General features: G+C 47.3%; 1 protein-coding gene across 3 annotated transcripts in view; it reads right to left on the reverse strand.

Annotated features, from left to right (window-relative positions):
• LOC119456444 (ATP-binding cassette sub-family G member 1-like) overlaps positions 1-16,037 on the reverse strand; it is a 360,487-nt gene that overhangs the window by 274,800 nt on the left and 69,650 nt on the right. The window contains exons 1-3 of one of the 3 annotated variants that reach the window (XM_049669866.1): positions 12,693-13,165; positions 4,905-5,027; positions 826-943 (exon numbers count right to left, since the gene is read on the reverse strand). In XM_049669866.1, the coding sequence (XP_049525823.1) occupies positions 826-943; positions 4,905-5,027; positions 12,693-12,810 (359 nt within the window). In that variant the 5' untranslated portion in view covers positions 12,811-13,165. Of the gene's footprint in view, positions 1-825; positions 944-4,904; positions 5,028-12,692; positions 13,166-16,037 lie in introns of those variants that run through there. The other 2 variants (XM_037718230.2, XM_049669865.1) reach the window with 2 other exon arrangements.

A 16,037-nucleotide genomic window follows, 5' to 3' on the forward strand; every position in this document is an offset into this window, starting at 1 on the left:
ATACGGTACCCGAAGGAGCGTTCCGCCTCTGCGCTCGCCCTTGGATTTTGAAAGCCAGCAGCTATCTCCGGTTTCTCGATGCCGAACTCCCCGCAAGGTTACTGCGGGTCGATTTAGCAACATTTAATTATTATCCTGTATTCAGCAGCAAACGCCGATTCTAGCGTGTACTCGACTTGCGCAGTCGTGTATATCGCGTTACTGCACGATAATGTTACGACAAGGTTTTTGTGCATATATAAAAGCAGTGCTGGCAACCGTGGTTGACTGAACTTCTTGCGATCTAAATTGAAAACAAGCCTTGTAAATTTGTCGCAATCTCGCGTCGCAGTGCAAAGACTCAACCATTACGATTACGTGTTCATAACATCGTATGCTACTCGCACATTGTTTTTGTATCATTTCCTTTTGCTTGTGTAAAACGCAGTAACTATACGGACATTAAATGCAGTCGCGAGGATCCGTATTGCTCGGGCGAAAAGAAATACCGCTTTTTTGAATGGAGGTTATCGTGCGACGTGGTTTAAAGGGAATGCGAAGTTAATCGGCGAAGTTGTTCAGGGAACAAAGCGTATTTAAACTGATTTGCGCGTGCAACATTCCACAGTGCTCGCAGATATAAATGAAAAGCAACATATAACGTTATTTTATATAGTGTTGGAAAGCATGGAAGGTGCGTTATTAATTTGCAATTCATGATGTCGGCTGCTGCGCCTGAAAAAAAAATTGGGGTGCCTTGGGCAACATGGCCGTGTTACACATCTAAAGGAGTTTTAATAAATGAGCTTCAGAGATTATGGTGTAGAACAGCAGAGCGCTACTTACTAAAACCCAGTGAGAAGGTTTAGCAGCGTCGTCTTGCCAGCACCGGAAGGACCCATGATGGCCGTAAGCGTCCCTGGAAAAGCCTCGCCACTTAAGTTGTCCACGAGCGGTTTTAACTCTGGAAAGACCAACGCCGAGTATAAAATAAAATAAAAGAAGACGGATTTCCTTTGCCTACAAATAGAGAATAATAATTTAGCGTCGCTAAAGAAAGTTCATACCATACCAATTCAGAGAACACTGCATGCGGCAGTGGCAAAATGTGGAGCTTTAATGCCTTCAATTTTCGTCATGGGCCACCATCCAGTGTCATAATTTTGGCTCTGCGCCGTCTTACGGTCTCGACTATAATTATTCTTGACATCGCGATGATGGCTTGAACGCACAGCGCCGCTATCATTTGATATGCATGCCCAGTCAAGGAACTTCTAGATGGTATGTTTCCTTATTTCGTCGCCTAACAAAATAATAATGCCGTATACTAGCTCACTTCCTGCACCTAATCTTGAACATGATTAAGAGAAAGGCAAGCAAGGTCAAAATAGTCTGAAGGAAGGAAGATGTCCTCCATTACTCACAAATGTATAGGTTTCTTCACTACATTGCGAATCAGGGCACATCCACCTGGCACTCATTCCCATTTTGTTGCTCCAACACTTTTGCACTTATTCTCATTGCATGCTGAAATGCACGCGCACGCGCTTATAACACCACAATCAAAGGTCTGCAGCTGTAGCAAATATTAAGCGCATAGATGCAGCCGTTACAACCGGAGAAAGTAAAGTTAGTTCAACTAAACTTTGTTGCTATAAAATGTGTTTTAAAGTGTTCTGGAACATTATATGTCTTGTTTTCTGCCATCGTAATTTTTTTTTTGCAATTCCGTGTTCGAGGGTGCATTCAGTACTGTCACAGGAAGAAAATCTACCACCGATGTTTATGAAAATGGTCGTAAGTGGCATGGGGGCTCCTGGTTGTGGTAGGTGAGTGGTTACGTATTGCTGGTCGATCACAGTCCGCCAATGAACGATCAAGGGATTTAGTGAATGCGAAAAGATTGCGAAAGTGACAGAGACAATTAACGTGCACATTCGATGAATTTTTTCGGAGTCCCTTGTATGCACGGAGCGCTGACATTTAACTTTTATCCAGTCTGCCACCAAAATCAGGCTGTCTCTCGATGCGCCCGCAAATACACCACGAACCGATAGTCCACTTGTTGAGAGGGTCACAAGTGACAGCAAGGCGCTCGCGCTTCCAGCAGTCGATTTTCGTCTCAGGTATGGGCGGCCAGGCTAATGGGACTGCTTAACATGTAGCGTCGCTTGAACGTTGCGGTCTCACCACTACTTCACAGCTGACGGAAGCTCTTCACCACATCACTCGACGGTTCTTCGATATGTTTTAGAGCACTGCACGGGCTCGGGCTTACCCGGAAGCCCGGGCCCGGCCCGGCCCGGAGGCCGGGCCGGGTAGAGCAGTTTTAGGGGCGAAGCACCTTAGGGCCGAGCCTTGTCCCTCCCTCGTCGTCGCCCGTCATCCGTAGCTCTGGTTTGCATGGAGTCCGTTCGGGGCGCTGCGGTGCACAAGGGCGTTCGTTCCCGACGCGCGCTCTCTTTCTCTCTCGTCCGAAGCTCTGGTTTGCATGGAGTCCGCTAGGGGCGCTGCAGTGCACAAGGGCATTCGTTCCCGACGCGCGCTCTCTTTCTCTTTCAGCCATGGATGATAACGGTCACTTCTGATAACGGTGCGCCCGCTATGGATGAAAAGGCGAGAGTGGCGGCAAGCGGAGTCGATGGCTCGCAAAGCTGCTGCAGCACGGCGACGCAGACAACAAGCGGACCCGGAGTCTAGGGCGCGGGAAGCTGCAGCAAAACGGCAACGCCGGCAAGCGGACCCGGAGCTGAGGGCTCGCAAAGCTGCAGCAGTACGGCAATGCCGGCAAGCGGACCCGGAGCTGAGGGCTCGCGAAGCTCGCGCTCGAACCGAGCATCGGCGCCACCAACCTCAGGTAGAGAACGCTCCCGGCGTTTTGCCGCCGCTTCCCGCGGTGGTGGTAAAAAGCATTTATTGAGTGTAAAGAGAGGTGTGGGCTCTTGTGGGGCCCTGCACACTGGGTGGAATCCCTACTTCGGGGCCCCATTAGTCGAAGCCGCCAGCCTGGCTCTCTAGACCAAGGCCTTTTGGGCCTGGAGGTCTGAGCAACCAAGCAGGGCTGCCTCCCAGTCCTCTCGGGTATAGGGTTGGGGGTAAGGACTGGATTACTTTGGGAGGCCCAGACCATGTGGAAGGTATCTGCCACCGTAGTGGCACGTGCCGGTGACCATTGGGTCAAAATTCCTGCGCTCTCGCCGCCTCTGGGTCCGCTTGCCGGCGTCGCGTTTGAACCGAGCATCGGCGCCACCAACTTCAGGTAGAGTATGCTTCCGGCGTTTTGCCGTCGCTTCCCGCGCTCTCGCCGCCTCTGGGTCCGCTTGCCGGCGTCGGGGGATTCACGGTTACCCGAATGATCCCCTGGTGTTTCGCCCACTCATCATCATTCACTTCGTGGATATGCGGTGTTTTTTTTTTTCTCACGGGCTCGGGCCGGGCTCGGGCACGGCATGTGCTTTTTGACCCTGGCCCGGGCCGGGCTCGGACTTCCTGGTGGTGTGCACGTAACGTGCAGCGAGTTGTCCTCGCACGTCTCGACTCTGAAAAACATGTCCTTTTCGGTCTCGGGCCGGGTCACAGGCTGGTCTCGGGCCTAAGGTAAAGGGGTGGCGTGCCTGGCCGGTCGGGTAGCGTAGATTATTTCCGGGCTCGCACCGGGCCCGGGTCTCGCCATAAAACTTTTGGTCGGGCTCGGGCTGGCAGCCTAACATAAAAATGGGCCCGGGCCGTGCCCGGGCTGAAAAAATCGGCCCGTACAGTGCTCTAATATATTTACGGGAGAGGAAGCGAACAATTTTATTCATCTCGGTGGGCTTGGGTGCGCTTCCGTGTCGTTCGGCCTTTATGACAATGTTAGCTGATATAGCGGAGCCTGTCAACATTTCCTGCCGGTGATGGTGTTTCATTGCGTTTTGTTTCTCCTCGTTGAATATAGTACTATCGCGGACAAAAGAAACGCGAGCAAGTCAGGGCTGGCTAGCATGCATGCTGTCTATTTCACTTACGGCACTTTGATTTCAGCGTGATTTCGGCTTGCACGTTTGATTTGGTGCCTTAACTAACTTGCGCGACCGAATAGGTTGCTGTGCAAAAACGCAGTGCTGAGTTGTTGCTCGAAGGTGTTAAGCGTTATTGTTTCCCGTTCACGTTTTATTTGTCCACTGTAATAACTTAAAGATGGCACCCTGCAACTCATGCAGTGTCTTCGATATTCGTTCAGTCATACTAAGCCACGCGGCACTTTTCGTCTTCCTCGCCAATTCCCGCTTAAACATCCGCGACATCCTATCCCAGTGAAATGAGCCAATGATCTCATTCACTTCAAGTGACGTAGTTATGCCTGTCGTGGAGCAAGTAAGTCGATTACAATTCAAAAGCGCCTAAACGCAACCATTAGTGAGCAAGGGTACGGCATATATCATATTTACGTGTAATATTGAGAGCTTGACAAGTTTAGCAACAAAATTTGTAACGGTTTGCGCAGGATGAGTGTTGTTCTTATTCATTTCGACTTTATCTGCGTTTTCTTACATTTCATTACTCAGGGAGTTTTTCGGAAAATGTGTCAGTTTGGACGCCACTATTAAATAATGTTATCCCGAAGCAAGGCTTCCAAGTACGCTTTTCTTGTCGGCGGTAGGCTACGCGATGACCACATTTTAAATTGGTGCCATTAGGTTACAACGAAGTGCGCGTTCCGTGCTCCACTATCACATTCCCTAAGCTATTCGATACCCATTTCATATATTCACCCGTCTCTATAAGCCCGTAATTATGATGACACGTAGAAAGCCTGGCAGTTACTCGATCAAGTTAGGCTGTAGGAAGTTAATGGGTGATGTTAAAACACACATTTTCCTTTTACTTGGCGCCAGTGCAGAAGTACGACCGAAATGCATCAGCACAAACAGAAAGGATAAACTTACGCTTTCCAGAATTCACCGTGTAGCTGAGGTTTTTCCAGCTTATGTCGATGCTTTCGAAATTGCGCAGTCCGTTCTTTCGATCGCTGCATGTTTGTGCTACTGCTGCGCAGCTGTTTGCGGAACCTGTATTAGACCGAACAAAAAAAAAGTAGGGTGTTAGCAGTATATATGATCTTCGCCTGAATTAAATGACACAGCGTTGTTTGTGTAAAAAAAAACAAAAGGGGGTGGGGGAGCTGCCAAGGTTACTATTATTGCTTATGTTCAAATACTGTAAGCCTTGTACATGTATGGATTATAGCTTCACAGTCAAACGACTTTATAACGAAGTGCTCGGGAACTCCAAAATTTGTCGTTATACAGGTCACTTCGTTATAAAGGTTACGCACCATACACCTCATAACAGAGCTGACTAATCCGGTTCAACAAAAGAAATCCTTTTTTAACATGAATTCAAGAGGAACTTCGTGAAGTCACTCAGTTTTTGTAAGCCCACTTCGTGTGGAAGAATGTGCGACTGCAGCCAACCTTATTGCACCGAGGTTGCCCGGCGGCGAAACTCAGCAGCTATACGCAAAGTGAAGCCGCAGATTGTCGAAAGCCTTTATCGCCTCCCTTTTCGTCAAAATCCCTAGTTCGCTTACAGGATCTTCATCACAGTGGCCTTCGCTGGCATTTGACATGGCAGACATGGTGTGTCCGTCTTAAAACGCTTTGCAGACGCCACCGGTCATCAGTTACTATTACATCACCACGTCGGCATCAACTGCGACGTATTCATTAGCCGTCACGCCCGCTGATGCTTTGCAACAAGCAGCGTACGACTTGGGATATTCTCGGAGCAGTGCAACAGGACTTCTGATATGGGCACGCTCCTCAAGTGCATCGCTAACACCACCGTTAGCTCGCTAGCGCAGAACACACCTTGGTTACGCCTGCGGAAGGCTGTGGCGGCACCGCTTCGTGCATTTCGTTATAAAGCAACAAATAAGCCATCGGGCCCGCCTAAATTTCTTCGTTGTACAGACGAATTCGTTGTAGTGGCCTTCGTTGTAGAGACGTTCACAATACATATAAAAGATAGAAATTCAGCCGGGACCTAATCAATCCTTCGTTTTAGAGGTCATTTCGCTGTAGAGGCGTTCGACTGCACCACACATAAGTCCGCATTTCTAGCTACAGCATTACACTGTAAAAAAAAAGAAAAAAAACATAACTTGGAAACAGGAGAAAAGAAAAACAGTTACAGAGTGACAGGACCGACTGGTTCTTCGCTGCTGCTCCGGTGCGCGAGAAAAGAAAAACAGTTACAGAGTGACAGGACCGACTGGTTCTTCGCTGCTGCTCCGGTGGCGCTATTTGAGCCAGTAATGGCAGTTGAGCGCCACCTGATGTTGTTAAGATACGTAGAAGTTCTGTGTATATATTTTTTCAATATGTTTTTATTATTTTATTTCTATTGCGCATGCTCTTGCACATGCTCACTTTAGTCAGACTGGGCATATATACATGTGTAATTTCCCTCCAAAAATAAACTGAGTTGCGAGTCAGCGCCTGTCTGTCACCTTCGCCTTATTGTCCTCGTTTCTTGTGTGCGCGCTGCAGTTTCAAGATGAGTTGTGAACCAGCTGTATGTTCTCTTAAGCTTGAAATGTTTTAAGCTTTCACGGCAGACGCGTGTCTTCGTTGACCGGTCTCAGATCATGTTGTACACTTTCTTCCGTATGTGCCAGCCGGCAAGCAGAAAAAACAGTAATTAAAGAATTTACCTGCAAACGTTGTATTCAACCCGCTCGCTTTTAGCACACAGGGCATGACGCTGCATGCCGTTTAGAAGACGACCTCTCGACTCGCGAGTGGAAGAATCCTGCCGGTAATCCGGGGCTGTATTCACGAAGCTTCTCGTTCGTAAGTGTCGTCTATCATTGACCGGCCACCCGCGCTAGTATGTCCGACATACCGGTTGGCTCACGTATCCTTTTATACGAACAATTTTAGTGTAAGATCATTTTGTCAGGACGGATTGCGGTTGCTTTATCATGAATTTCATCAGTAAATAAACACCGCCAAATGTACTGTTCTGATCTAAAGCGGTTGCTACGGAGATATTGAGGTATAGAGTAAAGAAACAAAATGTTAATCGTAAGAATATTACTATGTAAATAAAAAGTTGTCGCAGTTTCACCTGAAAGGCGAAGCATCAATTGCGATAGCAAATTTGTAGAGAGCTATACGGAGTAATGATATTAGCTTTATCAGCTGTATAAACTTGGACATGCAGCAGCACCGGCAACACGCAGAACTGTTGTCGACGCCGTCGGCGTTTTGCCCGCTTTCGCTCAAAATGCGTGCAGCGTTGGTGACTGTTGCCGGAGCCTCTGATATAAATAGTAGTAGTAGTAGTAGTGATTTTATTGAAGAAAAAAAAATGACGCTTATTTCTGCTGCCCAAAAGGGAGCACGGCGCAGCGTCGATATAAATAGGCACTTGGTGCCGCAGCTAAACGTCGCCTCCCCCCTCCCCTACGGCCTCTCGCGCGTCGGAAGAAGGCGCGTTTGCTCTACATATATGGTGATTGTAAAGGAGGAAAGAGACGCCTACTTCTGCAGCCCTTAAGCGAGCGCGGCGCAGAACGCGCGTTTGTTCTCCGCCGTGCGTTCACTCCCCCTGAAAGCGCACGCCCCTCGTGCCCTTTCACTCGCACATACAGCGTTCGGCGCGCGGCGACGATTTCATCTCCATTGACGTCATACGGAACCTCACGGCGACGGCGACGGCGACGGCGACGCCGACGGCAGAAATCTGCTTTTGAGTGTCCATATACTTGCTATCACAATAATAAATATTGATTACGAATTTAATTAATACAAAAATAACGATGTATCGTGGACGTGCCTAACACCGAAGAGTCATTTGCTTCAAAACTAAAATATGGCTCACATCGTGCGCTCTGGAAAGGATTGATGCTGGTGCTGTATCTAACGGCTATTGTGCAATAAGCGCAAGGGTTGGCGAAACCATGTCCGGCAAGGCCTGCGTGCGTGACACCCACACGCGCGCCAAGTGTGGTTATCCGGCTTCCGTGTATGTCGCAGCTCTTAAGTACTTCGTACTCTTGCGAGGCCTGCTGTAAGTAAGCAGTGTGCCCTTCTTTTCGCGGAGTGCACGATTCGGAAGAGGCAGGTTCAGTGGCATGTCGCATGGTGGTTGGCGCATGCAGCATGGTAGTACTTCTGTCTGGTGCAACTGCGCGGTTGGTTCGAGTGCACTGATCGACAGCAAGCCAATGTTTTCTGCGAGCTAGGCGGCACTCGACGAATGGCGCAATGGTGGCGATTACCAGTTTTGCAGTTGCTGAAACTAGTACATCGGCTTTTGGTGTTCTGGCAAAGGCATATAGTCGGGGCGAAGATAGGCTAAGTGCGCAGTGCGGCGTTTCTCGTCTGCTAGTTCAAGATACGACATACAGTTTGCTCTGAGTGGCTACAGTACAGTCAGCTAAGTGACGTCATATTCTCTGCTCTGAACTACACTTGTATGCAGGAGCCTGCATGAAGTGTCGGTAAAAACAAATAGCCCTATAGTTTGCTGCTCTTGTGTTTCCAAAAATGGTTAGACGGGCCGGAAGAATTCGGGATGCTGTAAGCGGTGTCAGCCGCTTGTTTGGCGGCTGACACCGTTTGGCGGGAACGTCCCAGCGGTAGCTTGCTCCATTATACAGGCATACAAAGCACGTACCGCGGGCGGCTCGCACTGCGCACAACCGTATACACATTTTACACTGCTTAGTGTGGCCGGCCACGCGTCGTCTGCTACCGTGCATCGCAGTGACACACGAAAGACTATCCTCGCTGCCCAAGCAATGCAAACGTAATAAAAGAAAAACCATTCTTGACGTTGTCGCTTTTCTTATTTAAGAAACTTGCCATCACAAGCTGTTTTCTTGGATTCGCCAGTGTGCAGCCGATGTTGCAGGTTGTCGCTTTTGGCAGTAAAGAGGAGAAGGAGGGTAGTGCCCCCTTTGCTCCCCTCCCCCTGTTAAGTACGTCTATGTCAAGCTCTCTACGTCCACCGACCATCGAAAAGTAATTGCACAACTCATAGAATTTGCCAGTCATTCGATTACGCACCGTACTTGGTTAGGTAGCCTTGATCTGAAACGAATTTCTTTATCTCTTCAGATGGCGAAAATATGAATGAAATTAATAAATATTTTGCGAAAATCTTTTCTTTTTATTTCTTTTCTTTCCTAGTTTCTTTCACTACCGCAGTGCGTGCGTTTTTGGAGTCTTTCAAATGGCGACATCTTGACGGGCACGCTGTCGTATTTAGAAAATTGCGTAATAGCAAGCCCTCCGGAACGCCTAGGTAACCTGCGAAAAACGCGAATGGCGAGTGTTTCTGGTAGCAGGAAAATCAAGGACATTTCCTCATCACACAGATTACGAAATACAACCATGTCGAGTGGGTAGAGCGGCTATTGACCAGTGGGTGCTGGAGCTTCGCACGTATAGGCTACAGGCTGAAAGCAGCACTCAGTAAGGATTGAAAACGGCAAGGCTACGTGAAAGAAATCAAAAGTATTCGCCATCCAGGCCTTCTTCTTCTCTCTGGGGTTTTACGTGCCAAAACCGGCAGCGTAAGCGCAACTTCACACCCATGATCAAGAAAGACATTCGAAGGAAAGCACGAAGAGCGGCCAGGGCGCCTAGACACAGCGCCGCTGTTGAGGGTGGCCACGCGTGGTGGCATCGCCCATCACTGAGCTCCGAATTATTGGGCCAGTTTTGCATTACTGTTGATGGGATTAGCGTTCAAGAAAGACGCACTCAAAGCAGGAATCCACAAAGAAAGACGCCTGTGTCCTCTTCCTCACTGCGCGTTCTTTTACAGCGAAGCCGTATTTGGCTAGGGTCCCATGTACGTCTCGTGTTTGCGCGTCAGCAATAAAAATACATCTAGGTGAGCGTGCGCCGATCCCGGAGATAGTGCAATACGGGACCGACCCGCGACGGAGGTGAAGCACGCTTCAAGCTCTACGCCCCTAATATTAGTGATAGTAATCAATAATTATGAACGAAATAAGTAAATCAAGATGCAGTTTTTCAAGTCGATGGGTATACTGGAATCGTTTGTGAACAGCAGACTCCCGAGCAGGAGGCGTCGCCATATATGCAAAGGACAAAATGTATACACACCCTTGACTCGCAAGAGGACAATACGACTGACTGGGACTGTGCCGTACAAATGAAAGACAGAATTGTGGTACCCACTGTGTATATATATATATATATATATATATATATATATATATATATATATATATATATATATATATATATATATATATATATATCCAGGCACAACCAAGTGTGATATCGATAAGTTCATGACCACGCACTTTGCATGGGTTAGCCATGATGACAGTACGCCTCAGCTCATTGTTGGAGACTTCAATGTAGACCTTTCAAAACCAGACAAGATATGGTTCACTGAGTTTGTGCTAGAAGCATTTGCTTTGAAGTACCACACCAATCCAAGTCACTCACCTACTCAACAACGGTCGTGCACAGATTTAACTTTGGCCAAGAACCTGTCTCAGGTTGCTACCGAACCAATCCGTGTATATCCCTATGATCACAAAACTATCGTCACTACCATTATCAAATGATGAAAATAAATACGTGTACCCTTGTCTGATCCTGTGTGATGTGCTACAGCTTCGCTGGTCATCCACCTTCACGAAGTCGAATGACTCCTCGTGTTTTTTTTTCTTTTATTATTATTTTTTGTGATAATCCTCGCAATACTTAGGTGAGATTTCTGTAGTACCAATAACAAAACTAATTAGTTGCGTGCAATCTAACTTCAAGATACACGATTTCAGGAAAAAGACTTATGTAAGAAGCGATTTGGTCCCCCGCATTTTATGGTGAAGTGTTGCGCGATGTTAAGTGGTGAAGTCATGAACAATGAACCACGGCAGTAGCACGTGCGTGCCACTGTAGCTGCGTGAAAACGCTATCACGGGATCAGATCTCTGGCTGGTCAGAAGCCGTAGAGCGTCTGCGTCTTTCTGCCCGCGTGTACCTAGATATGCAAATGAAATTGGAGAGAACTGACCACATGCAGCAAAAATGTAAGAAAAAAATACATTTAGTTACATTAAAAAATAAACAAATAAAGAAAACAATCGATTGATTTCGCGACTGCTTCGAGATAAGTTTTCAGCGTAATAAACAGACATAAAGTGTCAGGGGGGTCGGCGTCGAAGACCGCAGTGAAACCTGCTTCATGAGAAACAGCGAAAATTTATTACTAGCTAACGAACCACACACACACACACACACACACACACACACACACACACACACACACACACACACACACACACACACATATATATATATATATATATATATATATATATATATATATAAACACTTAACGATACTTGGCGGTTTATATCGTATCACATCGTATCACACAAGCGTCTATACTCTGAGCTTCAACTTTATTTAGTGTGTGAGAGGATATTCCAGGGTGATAAAATACACGAAAGAACGTCACCTCAGTAGAATGCGACCTGCACCTCGAACGACGCACGATTGCTCTGCATCGTCACTTGATCCAGCTAAGAAAAGTGTTCCCGAAGTAACGATTTAACGATTCAACGAAGTAACCTTCGACACAATTTTTCACCTAGTAATGCATATTCGAGAGCGTGAAAAAAGCGAAAATATAGTGCTACCAAAAAAACTTTATTATAATGCTTGAAAGACAGGGAAAGGAAAAAAATATGCTTGACGTAGCCCCATGATGCGATAGCCATTGAAGTAACTCACATTTCTCGTTTTTTATCAATAACTCGTGACGATCATTTGAGCGTTCCTGTTCAAGAAAGACCACGTACGAGCAGACCAACGTTATGTAATACTGCATTGTAGAGGTGCGACGCCCCCCCCCCCCCCCCCTTTTTTTTTTTTTTCGGCCCAGCAGCGCGTACAAAAGCAAATTCATCTTGGCTTATCTTCTTTTTCCTGTCATTCATATTGAAGTTGCAGTTCTATTTGCAAGCTCGCCTACTTGCTCTGAGAAAATGGCGCTTTTGCATGTATTATGAGCTAAAAATTATTCGTACATACTTGCACATCCTCGTACAAAAATTACAAATGCACGTGCATGCTGTTACTTCAGAAAAAATTCAAATACGGCAGCATGGCTATATACTCAGCCAAAGGCGCACTCGAGTAAGTCACAGTTATCTCGAACGAGACCACTGCAGGAGAACAGTTTTTCTTTATGAAAAGGCTGAAAATCTGAGATAGTGACAAATTTGACAAAGTTGACAGAGATAGATAGATTTAGCTAGGGAATCGGATGCAGATGTTGGAAGTACCTGATTTCTGTTTGTCCATTTCACGTATATATGCATTGAGGCGCAATGAGTGATGAGAATTACTCGAGAAAATAATGCTGATTCACATGTCAAAATTGAAAAATAACCAAATTTTTGATGACGTGATGTTATACTTACGCGGTAACCTGAAAAAAAAAAAAAACACTAAGAAAAAGGTGAAGCTTTCCACTCATAGCTTGAGGTAACCAACAAACAGGTGAAAGCACCTCTTCATCGAGGTGCAGAGAGAGAGAGAGAGAGGAAAGGCAGGGAGGTTAACCAAGGTGCAAAATGAAAGCAAGAACTATACGGTGTGAGCGCTTATCCAGAATTGGTAACAACTCACTAAACACGAGTTTCGAAATAGATAAGGCAGCTATATACGGACCATTGGTGTAGCTCGTTGTTTCAATGCCGTGGAAAGTTCCAGCCAAGGAATCGTCGGTCGTACAGATGTCGGAAGGCCGGTAGGACGCTTTCGTAGGAAGTAAATTGCCGGACACCATCGCGATCACGCACAAAAATAAGTGACAAGGACACTGCGGTGGCTGATCCCGTCTTAACCGGAGGCCGCGTCCCACGTGGTGCCGTCTTCGCGGCGGACGGCGAAGTTCGACAGCGTTTCGTAGAACGGCTGCTCTCAGCACGCTCCTTCTTCAACGGCGCGGACCGTTCGAGCTGTGGCCACGCGACAACCGCTAATGAAAGCGAAAATAATCAAACAAACATAGTAAAAAATAGTGTGTACGCGAATTATACGGGTGAGACGGAGGGAAGTGATGGCGGAATCGTTTCACCACTTCTTTGGCTTCGTACCAGAGCCGATAATGCGTGCGCCTGAAAAGAAACGAGCATAGAGAAAAGGGGTCGCGGTCGCGCGTACAACCGGCGCCAATGAGAAAGCACGCAGAACTGGCTGTCCCCGACTGGGGGCAAAACGAGGAGGCTTGGCCTTCGTGCTGACGTCACGCGACCGGCACGAAGGTGAGCGGATCGTGAAGTGTCTGAACTCTGCCGGTGGGCAGGAGAGGAGTTTCCGAGGCTTCGGAGCGGTATTTGCACGCACAGTTCACGTACCGGTGGAAAGATTGGTTGGGAGCAGCTGGTTGGACCTTTTTTTTTTCTTTTTTCTCCAAAGGGCCGCAGGGACGCACTTTTGGTGTGGCTCACCCGAAACGTCGGCAGCTTTATGCTCCTCTATTGTTTGCGTTTGAGAGACCGCTTATAGTGTTCCTGTGCATCCTCCACGTGCACTCAGTGCTCACTCTCTTCCTCTTTTTCTCCTTCTGTTCACCCTTTCCCTTTCCCCTAGTGTGTGTAGGGTAGCAAACCGGACGCTCGCCTGGTTGACCCCCCTGCCTTTCCTCTCCTTGCTTTCCTTTCTCTTCTCTTGGGCTACGTTAGACGCATTCTAGTACACCGTGTTAAACGCGAGCTCTGCGGGCGGCGTACTTGAACTCGTGTGGAAGCCCGCGGGCGTCTCGAGTTATCAACTGTTCTCCCGCTTTGGCGTGAGGGCACATTTGGACGAGTTGCCGACATAATTGGACTTGGGGCATCCGTGCTTCGCGTGACGTGAACCATGCCAGAGTGTGTAAATTACAGGTTAGGTCGGTCAATCAGGTTTCGTATTTGAAAATATGCTCGGCCTTCGGAAAGGTTCATTGTCGGATGGCGCACGGGCGCCGGTCAATCGCGATACGATCGATGGGTCAACAGCCAATCACTGGCCGCTGTTGCGTGCGCGAGAAGCTTGGTGAATTTGGCCTTCAATTAGTCTGAACCTCATATACTATATAGCTTCCACGACGCTGCACGCTTTTTGCGGTATTGGAGCGTACGGTGCAAGCAATGATACGCGTATGTTGTGCCTCTCGATCAAGGCTTCTCGGCCACACGGAGCGGGCATCGAGTAAACAAGCAGTGACGGTTTTATTTTTATGTGCGTCGCACGAAATTACGTGTCGCTGAACCTCTGTTTCATGGACCCTAGCCAGCGCTGCGAGTTACTAATGCTTTGGCTCGTATAATTTTGCCAGCTGCAGTGGAGCCTTTGCATCTTTGCAGACACGATGCAAATGCAGCCAATGGGTTTCTTGGCTCATTGTATTCGTTGCATTCAAAAGCAGACGTTGTGCTTCTTCATCTGAGCTACCACATTCGCAGTGACGGTGTTAAGCTTGGCCAAAATACGATGTAAAAAAATTCTGTGTACGTGGTACCCCCTATCTGTGCCTACCTGGCAGTAGCAGCGGTATTAATAATACGCGGCAGTTAAGCCTGTCGTGGTTACATAGTTGCAGAAGATGGAAATCCGTGACCTTTCAGGATCCAAGAGGCACAAGGAGATTTTTTTAATATCTAGAAATGTTATATATGCGCAGCATATACAGAAACAGAGCGTCAATCGTTGTTTTTTTTATTATTTCCATGAGTAAATAAGGAGATATTGGCACCGAGACATGATACCAGCTACTCATTTTCTCATGGGTGACATGCATCACATATCTCAAATGTCACATAATATTAGATATCGCAAAAGTTTTTGAAAATGTACATGACCAAATGGCACATTAAAAGTTGACTGATCTTAAGTGTCAGAAACACCACAGACACAATACAAATACACAAATGGCATAAGAGATAAAGGCCTGTGCATAGTAAGATTAACCACTATATAAATGTTGCAAACACTACAATTGCAATGCACATGCACAAAATGTCACATGAGAGAAAAATGCTTACAGTATGCATAAATACAAATGCGCATACGTGTAGTGAGTGTTTTCACCAGTTGACACTCAGCATTTCTCCGCAATATCAGTGGCCTCCAAAAACGCATGTTTTTGATGGCTACTTGTTGGCCACTGTCATATCTTCTTTAGGCCCATTGACCTTAGATCTAGTCTCTAAAGTTTTGACGCCAATGGGTTTCTTGGCTCATTCTGTTCGTCGCATTCAAAAGCAGACGTTGTGCATCTTCATCTGAGCTACCACATTCGCAGTGACGGTGTTCAGCTTGGCCAAAATACGATGTAAAAAAAATTCTGTGTACGTGGTACCCACTCGCGGACGGTGATCAACTGTTTCTAGACGCCTCTTGAGCTTTATCAGTATGCGAAATTCAATAAGCGGATCAATGTTCAAAATACGTGGGAAGCCTTGATCAAGGTTTTAGCTTAAGTTTCCTCTTGATCAAGGTTTTAGCACGGGTGGGGGGAAGGGGGAAAGAAAGTGAAGAGAGGAGAATTCAAAAAAGTTTCCATCGGTATAGAACACGAAAGTGAAACTCACAGAAGTAGTGTAATGTACGATATATATGTCTATTGGTGTTTTGTGGCTAAAGCGCCCTTAATGACCAGCGCTGTCTCCTCCATCACGACTACCAACGTCGATGACCATGAGCAACCGTCGTGCATATCTGCACACGCTAGCACAACGCGAAAGACGAAGCACGTAACTGACACACTAATGAATGTGTGTGTGTGAGAGTGCTAATTGCGGAGGCCACGCTCCGCTGTGCTGAGTACGGTGAACCTAAAGTTGGTAGTGCAGCGCCGAAAAGTGCTGAGCGAAGCGCGGTGCGCGTGCAGTACGTCGGGTCTCGTCTGTGTAGCAAAGGCGCACGCTCGGCGATCTAGGGCACGGGTGGGGGGAAGGGGGAAAGAAAGTGAGAGAGAGGAGAAAGAGTCAAAAAAAAAAGGGGGGGGGGGGGGGGGCAGCGGTAAGGAGG

The sequence above is a fragment of the Dermacentor silvarum genome, chromosome 6, assembly GCF_013339745.2.
Source record: "Dermacentor silvarum isolate Dsil-2018 chromosome 6, BIME_Dsil_1.4, whole genome shotgun sequence".
In the NCBI taxonomy this organism is placed as follows: Eukaryota; Metazoa; Arthropoda; class Arachnida; order Ixodida; family Ixodidae; genus Dermacentor; species Dermacentor silvarum.